General features: G+C 52.3%; 1 protein-coding gene, 1 long non-coding RNA gene and 1 other non-coding gene across 13 annotated transcripts in view; 2 read left to right on the top strand and 1 right to left on the bottom strand.

The window, feature by feature from the left end:
- LOC110256811 (uncharacterized) overlaps nucleotides 1-3,579 on the bottom strand; it is a 36,565-nt gene extending 32,986 nt beyond the window's left edge. Inside the window, exon 1 of the long non-coding RNA XR_014828463.1 lies at nucleotides 3,469-3,579. This is a non-coding gene — a long non-coding RNA (uncharacterized LOC110256811). The remainder of the gene's footprint in view (nucleotides 1-3,468) is intronic.
- LOC146396482 (uncharacterized) lies at nucleotides 1,567-9,010 on the top strand. Of its 11 annotated transcripts, none has more exons than XR_014828459.1 (6): nucleotides 1,567-1,981; nucleotides 2,999-3,105; nucleotides 3,658-3,897; nucleotides 4,443-4,498; nucleotides 4,924-5,041; nucleotides 5,360-9,010. XR_014828459.1 is itself a non-coding variant. In XM_084997804.1 (3 exons), exons 1-3 carry the CDS (start codon nucleotides 3,581-3,583, stop codon nucleotides 5,888-5,890), a joined length of 966 nt encoding a protein of 321 aa, XP_084853930.1. In that variant the 5' UTR covers nucleotides 3,293-3,580; the 3' UTR covers nucleotides 5,891-9,010. The 11 variants fall into 11 exon arrangements, 1 of the variants encoding a protein (XP_084853930.1); XR_014828460.1 differs by lacking the exon at nucleotides 1,567-1,981 and adding an exon at nucleotides 2,326-2,462 and having other exon boundaries at nucleotides 3,661-3,897; XR_014828458.1 differs by lacking the exon at nucleotides 1,567-1,981 and adding an exon at nucleotides 2,326-2,478 and having other exon boundaries at nucleotides 3,661-3,897.
- MIR124A-2 (microRNA mir-124a-2) lies at nucleotides 5,640-5,724 on the top strand. The gene has a single exon (NR_031540.1). It is a non-coding gene; the product is annotated as a microRNA mir-124a-2 (primary transcript).
- Nucleotides 9,011-10,523: the final 1,513 nt, after the last annotated feature.

Genomic DNA, 10,523 nt, shown 5'->3' with positions numbered 1-10,523 from the left:
TCTCTGAACAGGGAACCACAAATGTCACCAACACATGGTATGCTTGGCAAATAATATATTTCTTTCCAATCTCCTGTGTCTTCGGTTTGTCTAACGCCATGCTTGTGGTAAGCTGGAGAGAGTTTATTTCTCGGGTCTTCTTCCCTTCCTTTGGTGGGACCAGCAGGAGGCATGCAATTTACAATGGATTCAAAAGTGCACCTCTTGTGATTTTTGTTGTTGTCTTTATTTTAACCTCCAAGAAAAGAGAGATTTAACTCAGTCTTCACCCCAGGCTAAGCTAATACTTAGGTCATGTCTGAGCTCTCTGGGGAACCCCCGCTTTATACCATCCGAGGGGCAATGGTGTCTTTTCACGTGGAGCAGCACAGCTGTCCAGCCATATGGGCCCCAAACAGCCCAGTCAATCGGATTTGGGGAGGTTTTACAATGTAATTTCTTAACGTGTTAGTATTTGGGGTGAGTTTGATCAGTGGTATAGACAGCTCTTAAGCCAGAGGGTTTAGGTTTTAAGAAGCCATCACAAATGTCCCAGCATCTGATCGGACTGTTTAAAAACAGATATAAAAATCTGTGACGGGGGAAAGGAGAGGACTCAATGACCCCCTGGCTAGAGAAAGCCCCAGGGATATGCTCTAACTATTAATTCAGCATCAGCTGCTTTTTCTTTTTTTTTTTTTTTTCCTTTTTTCTTTTTCTTTCCTTTTCTTTTTAAACCTGGAGCTTCTCATTTAAGGCGTTCCCACTCAGGCCTGCAGAGCCTGTTACAAAACCATCCCTCTGCTCCCCTCCCCCATGCCGCAAGATGAGAGAGCAAATATCCTGCATTGCAGCAAAAGGCTCAGGAGGACCGCACAGAAACCGTCCTCCAGTGAAACAAAACCGGGCCTTTAAGAAAAACCGAGGGAAGGGCAGCAGCGGTGTGTCCTGTTGCCCTTCAGTCAAGACAACCTGGAATTCCAGCCACAGCCCCATCCCTCCATGTAGAAGGGGTACAGGAACTGCCTGTTTAAGGAATTCTTAACAAATAGGAAACACATAGTCCTGAATCTAAAACCCTTATCAAAATGGTGGAATCCCTGAGCCAAGCTACCGCCGATATAGTTTTTTCCACCAGAAAAGTATTTTAGTTTGAGGGGAACGTTGTCAGAACGGTAAGTTTTCGCCGGTATGATTTCCCGGATGACGTTTCTTTCCAACTACAGTCTTCAGAAACTAAAAATCTACGGCAAGGATGTTTTATATTCTTTTCTTCTCCTCTTTCTGTCTCTCTTTCTCAGACAATTTAAAGCAAAGCTTTCAGCTTCTTAGCATTTGCCAAAAAATTACTTATTTTTAAGCTTCTTTCGGTACATCGTTGGAAGCAAAAAGCCAGTGCTGAGAGGTTGTGAGATTGCTATTCTTTTAATGGGGCAAATGCCCAATAATTGACAAGAACAGAAATGGCCTGGGGGTGAGCCGGGGTAGGGCCCAGGGTCACCATTCCGTGGGACTGTCCCCGCTCGGGTGGGGCGCATCTGCCGCGACCCTGCAGGACCACTCCCGGCCGTCGCGCGCGGGCCATCTGATTTGAGGAGCTGCTTTTAGCTGTCAGGAGCTTGTTCTTTCTACCCATCGTTCGCTGCCCAGAATCCAGCGCAGCCCAAGGAACACTTAAGATTTTTTTCTTTTCTTTTTTTCTTTTCTTTTTTAAGTCATCAAAGAAGAAAAGCCGAAGTGGGGGAAGAGATGGGCCCTGCGTGTGCGGATGTCGCCGGGGTGAGGGTTGACTCCCGCAGCTGCAGAACCGACTCTTGGGAAAGACCGAAGATTTCTCACTGCTGGCGCTGGGTTTCTGTTGGGGGTCGGGGCAGGGGTGTCCCTGGGTTTTGTTCTCATGGGCAGATTCATTCTGAGTCCTTCCTTAAGGCCAAGCTAACCCCGCGCTCCCGGAAAAGCACTCCACACGACTACACCAGCACAACAAAAGGCGCCTCCCGAAGTGAGTCTAAACGTTCGCGGGACGGGTGGCGGCCGGACGTGGAGACGCACTTCTGTGCGCTCTAATCTCAGGCGTCCATCTGGCCCCCGGAGGAGCGGGCAGCGCGGGCCGGCGGGCGGGAGGGCGCCGCGGGCAGAGAAGGGGGAGCCGGGACGGCGCGCGCACGTTCCCAGAGGCGCGGGCACGCGCGTCCGCTCTCCTTCACGTTCACCTTGACTGCAGGGGGGGGCGGGGGATGGGACTACCTCTCCCCCCGCCCCGCCAAGACTAGCCCTCTCCCCACCCCCGCTGCTGTCCTGCCCTGACGCCTGCTCTGGGCTGGGGGCGGCGGGGGCGGGAGGTGCAAAGTCGCTCCGGTCGCCGCAGCGGCGGGACAGCCGCGCGCTCTCCGCAATGATGTCAACTGCATCCTCCGCAGCACCCCCACCACCACCCCACCCCGGGCCTCGGCCGCCTCCCGGCCTGCGGAAACTCTTGTCCCGTGCGTCCAACCTGGGGTTCGTAGCAGAGAGCTTGCAGTGCCCTAAGCCCCTCACTCCATTTGCCATAGCTGAAGAGACGGGCTGGACCCACTGCGGCCACCAGGGAGGAGGAAGGGGAGCAGGGCGGGGGACCAGGTGTAGGTTTGCTGGCCGGGGCCGCTGAGCAGGTCGGCCCGGGACCGACGCGGCCCCGGCTACGTTAAGGAGGCGAAGGGCAGGGACCACTGCAGGTGCCGCGCATGTGGGCACGGCGAAAGCGCCCCCTTCTCCCAGGATAGAAATGGATAAACGGAAGCGCGTGTGAATGTGGGGGTGCGAATCGCCACCTCCAGCCTTGGCTTTCCCGCTCTTCCGAGAGCTCCCACTTCTCACTTTCCCCAAATCCGCATTTTCCTTGGCACAGCTCTCCCCAAGCAAGAAGGAGAGGGAGGTACCCGGGGGCAGTGAGAATGACGTGAGCTGGTGCAGAGAGGGGGTGGGGGGCTATGGGCCCGGCTCTGTGGACTGGCTCCTAATCCTCTTGTTTTCGGTACAGTCAGCAGATGTGGCTTCTTTTAGCTGAATAATCCGTTAAAGGAATAATAATTTTTAAAAAGGAGATCGACCTCACCCAAAGAGGACGGCGAGCGAGATTAGGGCTTGGTAAGGATAAATTTAAAGGCTCCAAATTCTCTCTGTCCCTCTCAGCCTCCCTCTCTCCCCTCCACCCCCTCCCTCCTCCTCCCTCCCCTCCCCCCTTCTTCCCCATCCCCTGCAATCCGCACTCGACGCGAGTTCACGCGGAGGGCTGGATTTCCAGGCTGAACCGCAACTTGCGCTGCGCGTTATTATTATTCATCTGAGGGTGCTGCCGCCACAACCTTTGCCTCCTGCTCTGCTCTGCTCTCCTTCCCCCCGGCCGCCGCCGCCAGCAGTGCAGTCTCTTCTGCACGCATGCTCTGGCTTACCAAAGGGAGATTCTGAATTTTTTATCATGCTCATGATCATCACCATGATGCTTCTTACCATGGTTATCATTTCCCCCTGCCAGGGGGAGCGACCACCAGCGCCTTCTCTCCGCCCGCCCCTTCCCCAGCGTAGGAAGCAACTCGGGCCCGGCCCGGCGGCCGCTCCCTAGATGCGGACTCCCTTTGCCTCTCAGCATCCCTTCCTTCTTCATCTGCATATATATTATCTTGATCCCTTTTATCCCAGTAGATCTACTGCCTTTGGTGGGGCTGACTGGAACGCTGCGGACTGTGACCAGTCTCTTAAAAAGAAGAACAAAAAGAGGAAGACCCTGAGTGGATCCTCGGACAAAGCGCTTTGGGCTCGGCGTGAAGGGACGCGCGGGAGAGCTGGCAGGGGAGAACGAGTGGTCCCCCGTGCCGAAGGGCGCCCGCCGGGCGTGCGGACCTCTGAGGCTATTCGTCTTGAATTTTTTTCAGCCTTTTGGTATGCTTGAACAGTGTCATTGTTGGGGAAGGGTTGTATTTGCTTGTTTGTTTTCTGGGAATAGGAACAGAATTGTGGGAGATCAGGTAGACTTAACCTGGCTTTCCTGCTTGCTGCCTCATCCTCGAGATCCGGGTACTGGAGAGGAAACTGGGGAGCGGAAGGCTTAGAAAAGAGTAGAAGCCGGAGATGATGCTTGGACGGCTGAGGGAATCGTGACGGGAGGGGGAGGTCAGTGGGGATGGGCCAGCTGGTGGAGCATTAGGAAAAAAGGGGGTCTATTTTAACTCCCCTTTGGGTTCAAGGGATGAATTTTGCTGGGGATGAGAATCCCAGTGTCCGTTGATAGGAGCTCTGAGAAATTGATGAAAAATTTATATGTCCATGCACACACTTAAGAAGGCAGCTGCATTTGTGTGTAAACAGAGTGGAGCTGTAGAAGAGGGTATGGAAGGAGGGGGTTTAAAATAATGTCTTATTATTCCCTTGGCTTTGAGGACTCTCATCCTCTGGCCCTCTACCACCACCCCCTTTTTTTGACCCAGGGACCCAGCGCATTAGACAAGAGTGACCTTTTAAATCTGCGCCCACGCTTTACCTGGTAAAGCCCATTGACACTTTGGGGTGGGGTAGGGTGGGGTGAGATGGGTAGAGTGGTTGGGGTGTTTTGAAGACATATATATACAGATATATATTCATTCTTCTGTCTCTCCCCCTCTCCCTCTCTCCCTCTCTCCCCTTCCCTCCCTCTCTTCTCCTCCCTCTCTCCCTCCCTTTCCTCTGTCTCCTCCTCCCTCTCTATGCCCCCCCTCACTCTTTCTCTTCCTCCCTCCCACCTCCCTCGCTCCCTCCCTCCCTGCTGCATTTTGCATGAGCTATCTAGGTCATTAGCATTTTAGCGTATGCAAGACTTGACAAAGCTGATGAGGGGCCAGATGGGCCTCGGTCTTATGGGTGTTTTTTTCCCCCCTCCCCCCCCTTTTTTTTCCTCTTTTCCTTTTTTCCCTTCACCACTTGGGACCTGAGCGAGAGGACTGCAGCAGCCGAGTTCCGGAAGGCTGATTCCCCAGATCCCGACCCCGGACCCCGGCAGCTCGCCCCTGCGGCACGCCCGGCCCGGCTGCGCCAGGACTCAGCGAGCGAGGTAAAGGCGGCGGTGGCACGCCCTGCGGTGGCAGCCGCTGCCGAGTCCCTGCTACCCTGCTTGTTCCTCGCCCTCGTCTTCCCCCTCCTGGCCCCCCTCAGTTTCCTGGGCAGAGCTGAGGGCGAGGTGGGTGGGTAGGATTTGCTGCGCTAGGGCGAGGTGGGGTTGGCGGTGTTTTTTTCATTGTCTGGGGACTGCCCGGGAGGCGAGGCTCAGGAAAGGGGCGAGGGGAGTCGGGATAATTAACACGGGGGAGGCACCCCTCCGTCTCCCACTTCCACCCACACCCGTCAACCCACCACCCCCTCCGCTTTGCAGGAAAAAGCCTGGATCCGAAAGGATGCGGGAGAACAAAGAGCCTTTGGAAGACGTCGCTGTTATCTCATTGTCTGTGTGATTGGGGGAGCTGCGGTAGGGAGGATGCTGTGGTCCTTTTTCTCCCTGCTCTCCCCCACCCCCACGTCTCTCCCCGCTGTCAGTGCGCACGCACACGCGCCGCTTTTTACTTGTTTTTCCTTGTTTTCTCATTCCATCTTCTCCCCATCCCCCTTCCTTTCTTCCACCTTGCTTTCCTTCCTCCTTTCCTTCCTCAGGAGAAAGGCCTCTCTCTCCGTGTTCACAGCGGACCTTGATTTAAATGTCCATACAATTAAGGCACGCGGTGAATGCCAAGAATGGGGCTGGCTGAGCACCGTCGATCCGCGAGGGCCCTCCGAGGAAGGAGCCACAGAGCCGGGTCGCCTTCCGCAGAGCTCGGCGCTGCGGCTTCAGGCGGGAGGGGTCACGGGCTCTCGCCGGCTGGGCTGCCCCAACCGGAGCCCTTGGGGTGCGGAGATGTGTGGCTTGTGACGGAGAGGGGCTTAGAGATGCAAACAGACTCAGAGAGAGAAACAGAAGCTGATTCTGTGACAGAAACACAGTTCTATGCAAGCACAGATGCGGCGGGTGGAGTGGTGGTGATGTGAGCGCATTGCGGAGGGCTTCTGTGTGCAGGTTTTTCTCTGGGCTCGGGGTGCCTTGATTGTAAGCAGGTCGACACCTTTCTTCGTGGCTGTGTTTTTGCTCTGGTCTTAGCTTTTGGTTTGCCCTTTAAGCAAATACTCTGGCATCCAGAAGACTGGCAGACTGTTCCAGGGCTGGGACTGCAGATATATTGTGTTCTGCTTGCGGTTGCAGCGGGTGGCAGGGAGGGGAGCAAGCTGCAAGGGAGGAGGGAGGTGTTTGTCCCCTATTGCTGTAGAGCCCTGGGCACCTGACAAGCTTAAGGAAGTCATTGAGATACAGGAGGAGGAAGCACCCAACTCCTAGACCCTTCACAAACTCCATCAGTGCTGAAAGTATGGCCAGGACTCACTTCTCCCTTGCAGCTGTAATTACAGTTTCAGGCCGAGATCCAGGAGCTGCAGAGGAAGGGAGAGGCGCAGTAACCTACATGTACCCAAGGGGTGGGGGGGTGGGGAGATCTGCATTCATTTTTAAAATCTGAGCGAAAGGAAAAACAAGGTGTACAGGTGGGGGTCTGAGGAAAGACTGTTTTTGAAAGAGGTTATCAGGGAATGGAAAAGGTTAATCCTCCCTCGTTCTGGAGAATCTGCTTCCCAAATCAGCCCTTCTCTCCATCACCAGACCTGGGGCAGCAGCTGGTCTTAGAGATACCCCTGTGCTCCACACTCCATCATCCCCCCTAACTCACCTCCAGCTCTGTATTAACCAGTGGATAATGGTGAGACTTAAACTCATTAATTTCCAGGTGGAGAAAATGGAGGAGGGGCAGGTCCCTATAGAGAAAGGAGGCCAAGAACTGGATCTTCCTACCTAGGAAGACTGCTGCATCCCTTTCCCAGCCCTTGGCAGAGGCCTGTCTTTGCAAGGCCAAGGCCGTAAGGGATGCTTGGGATTTTAGTTTGTTTCTGACAAAGTAGTCAAGGCCTAAAAGATTCTCAGTTGAAGCTCACTGAGGAGAGCTCTATTTTCTCCAAAGCCTCAGTCTAGTCCACTAAATAAATGAGTGATCATGGATTCCTAGCCTCATCTCCTCTCAAATATGTATTGAGTATGTACTATGTGCCAACCATTGCGTAATCATTATATCTTATGTTCTTCCTTTGCTCTCCTTAGTGGGTGTCTGCGATGTTAAATGTTCTTTGCCCTATCTAGACACTCCCAGAACCTGCTCTGGGGCTGCAGAAATGTGTCAGAACCTGCACAGTTCATGTGAGGCTGCAGTTCTTGTTGTGCAAACTGCAGACACAGTGCTGTCCTTCAAGTCCCAGAAGGCAAGCCTGGCTGGAGGGCAGAAAAGAAGGCAGCTTCTCTTGTCCCTGAACCTTTGGCAGGGTTGTCCTAAGAAGTATTAACAGCCACTGCCTTCAAAATCGTTCTCCTTCCAAAAGGCCCTTACTTGGCGCTCCCCTCCCGCCCCCACTGAGATGGCTGCTTTTACAGTTCTTTGGGGCCTGGCTTAAGCTTCTGATGACCAGTCCTCCACCCCGAAGTTGTCCGCATTAGTGAGCCTCATCTCCGTAATTGCTTCCCCATAATTCCATCAGACGTGGCTCTGCCCGTCACTGAGGTGCCTGCCGCCAGTACAATCTCCAGATGCCTCCCCAAGAAATGCCCCCTTTTAGGTGGAAACCTAACACCTTTCTCCCTGAGAGTTTAAACCACAGGCACCATGGACAGGGCCTGCCAGGTTCCTACTACTGATCATCTACATGGGAAGGGCATTTTTTTTTAAAATTACTTGTGTAAACTATTGTTCCAGAAACCTTTAATGTGTGAGGGAGTGTTCTGGGTTTGCTAGGGCTTTTTCTGGGTTCACCATGTCTCATTATAAAGTGTGTTTTTATGGAGGGCTTTAATGGCTGAAATGCAGCCATGAATGTACCACTCTGCCCCCTGGATAATTTCAAGGCCCCTTTTGTGTTCTACAGATAGAGGTACGGGGTGAGGGTCAGTCCTAGCTTTTTCCCCTTGGCTGTATTAGGGGCCTATTTATGTGCAATGATATTTATATAAGAAACCTGAAGATTTTTGCTTTTTCTAAGGCATTCGTTTAATTCTTAACATCATCTTCTCCCCTACCTGTCTATTTCAGCCCCTCTAATTAAATGATGAAAAAATACTATATGATTTTTTAAATATAGGACATGTTTGAGGCAGTTTGTTGACCAAATATGCTATGGAGACCCCCATGGATTCACACAAACCAACATCTATATGGTCCTCATGACCACGGGACTCATAGGTTTCTCACGTTGACAGCACCAGATGTCTTAAAATGGATATAGAAATGTATCAAAAGAAAAACTGGTAACATTCTTCTTTCCCTGCCAGAGACTGCCCAGGCCCATATCTCTGTCTAAGTGAAAAGAAACTGATCCTTTAACAAAGGCAAAGGTAAATTTCTCTATCGCCTCTACCGCTTCCTGTCCCCAATAAGGTGGGTGGGGGGAACAGTTTTGGGGGCCATATATATGGAGCCTTAACCAGAAAAATAAGTATGGGGGAGGGGTAATTTCTCAGTAGGCATATGCCCATATACACAGATTTTTTTGTATAATCATATTCATTGCTAATATTTATAGGAAAGCATTTATCCCCAACACACACACACACACACACACACACACACACACAAAACCAATCCACCTATATATACTGTCTCCATAGAGAAATGTTTTTCTCTTTCCCTCTACTGAACTTACATAATACCCCCACCCCTTAGAATGTTCCAAACCTTAGAATGGAGTGCTCTGGGGGCAGCTGCAAAGCCTGCTCCCTAGGACAGATGGAACCACCCTTCTTCATCTACTCTGTGGGTGGTTTTAGAGCTGTGAGTCAACAGGGCTGAGGGATGTGCTGGTGATTTGTGTTTGAGTCTTGCCTGACTGATTCATTGTGTTGAGTTTGTCAACAACAATTATGAGAATTCTGATACCTAATAAAGATATTTTTTTTTTCTTCCAAGTCCCATCTACAATTCTTTTCTTTGGGTGTTTTTCCCAAGCCTTTCTCAATTTGACTGCAGTTTGAAAAAAAATAACACTACATTTTTAATGCTTAATTGCATGTAGACATAAGACAAGAAAATGGCTTCAAATGGGATGCATTGTGGTCCATTCGTGCTGCTCTGGGCCACCCTATGCGGATCTGCCGGAGGCCTGGAGAGAGCTACACCAAATTTAGATGGCCTCAAAAAAAAAAAAAAAAAAGCAGGCATTATTGAGAGCAAGTAATGTTCCAGGTCAGAAATGAAATTCAGTAATTCTCGATAGATTCACCTTTTCATTTTTTAATCCTTCTCCCTTTTGTCTTAAAATGGAACTATTACCCAAAAAAGGAAGGAAGACCTAGGTTATGGCTGCATAACCCCCCAAGATAAACCTCCAGGATCACCAGGGACTACACTCCAAATTAAAGCGAGGAGGAGGGATATTTTAAATTAAATTCCAATCTATTTATTTCTTAAACACATGCAAATATAGAGACCTAGGACCTAGGACCATTAATTTCTGGAAGTTCCATTTGGGGCTGGGCATAACGTTCCTGAGGTGGATTCTTCGAGGGGAGAGGCGAGCGAGCGGATCCTGCCCGACAGCTGGCTCCGCAGCGGAGGCGCCCGGCTAGGCCTTGCCGCCCAACCGGCCCCGCAGCCCTGGGCTCCCAGCGACCTGCTTTCCAACGCGCACCAGACTTGCTCTTTTCGCCTTTTCTCCTAATGTCCCCAAGACGCTTAAATCGAGCCAAGTGGAGATGAACAGGGCTGCTTTCCTTGGGTTTGTATTTTTGCTCCTGCTTTCTCGGCTGTGGTTTTCTTTTTTCTCCTTCGAATCAAGAAACTTGGGCCCCCAAAGTCCTAGATCAACCTCACTTCCCAGAGTTCGGACTGATCTGGAGTGCGGACAGACACGGAGGGGACAGGCACCCTCGGCACGGGGCCACCAACGGGAGGGACAGTCCCCCAAGAGTCCTCCTTTTCCGCTCCTCCAATTTCACAGACGGACACAGGACGGTCAGCAGTGATGCTCACGGGGTCTGGGGATGGAATGGGGCGTGGATCAGGACGGTGGGAGGTGGTAAAGCGAAGGCCCTGGCAGATGAAACATCCTCCGCTCCTGGAGCCCCCGCGCTTTCCGGCCTGGCCTCGGTCCCTCTCCACGCCTCCCGGTCCAGGGCTCCTTCGCGTCCACTCCCGGACCCGCGGCCCCCACAACCTCACCCCGCGCCCCAGACACCCTCAGACTGAGCGAGAAAGAGCAGCGGGCGGCGCGGCCCGGAAGGGGGTCCAAGGGAGGAGGCCAGGAGTGACGGCGACCCGTAGGAAAGTCACTTCTTAGCCACCCCCTTTGCTTCCCGCCTGCAAAGCACAAGGGTGAAAGCACTTCAGGGAGTGGTGGGGGCTTTTTTGGGTGTGGAGGGAAATTTCCACCTTATTGCATCCTCCCTGCCTCCTCTTGATGCCCACCCAGCCTCCTCTATC

The sequence above is a fragment of the Sus scrofa genome, chromosome 14, assembly GCF_054392235.1.
Source record: "Sus scrofa isolate SSC_HxYL_T2T_F1_AM1 chromosome 14, Sscrofa_HxYL_maternal_Yorkshire_Landrace_v2.0, whole genome shotgun sequence".
Classification (NCBI taxonomy): domain Eukaryota; kingdom Metazoa; phylum Chordata; class Mammalia; order Artiodactyla; family Suidae; genus Sus; species Sus scrofa.
This window is presented reverse-complemented; position numbering and strand designations above follow the sequence as displayed.

Coding starts and splice junctions, on each gene's coding strand:
- LOC146396482 (XM_084997804.1), top strand. CDS start 3,581: ATGCGGACTCCCTTTGCCTCTCAGCATCCCTTCCTTCTTCATCTGCAT. Junction 3,898..4,923: donor GAATTTTTTTCAGCCTTTTG/GTATGCTTGAAC, acceptor TTGGGACCTGAG/CGAGAGGACTGCAGCAGCCG. Junction 5,042..5,359: donor GCCAGGACTCAGCGAGCGAG/GTAAAGGCGGCG, acceptor TCCGCTTTGCAG/GAAAAAGCCTGGATCCGAAA.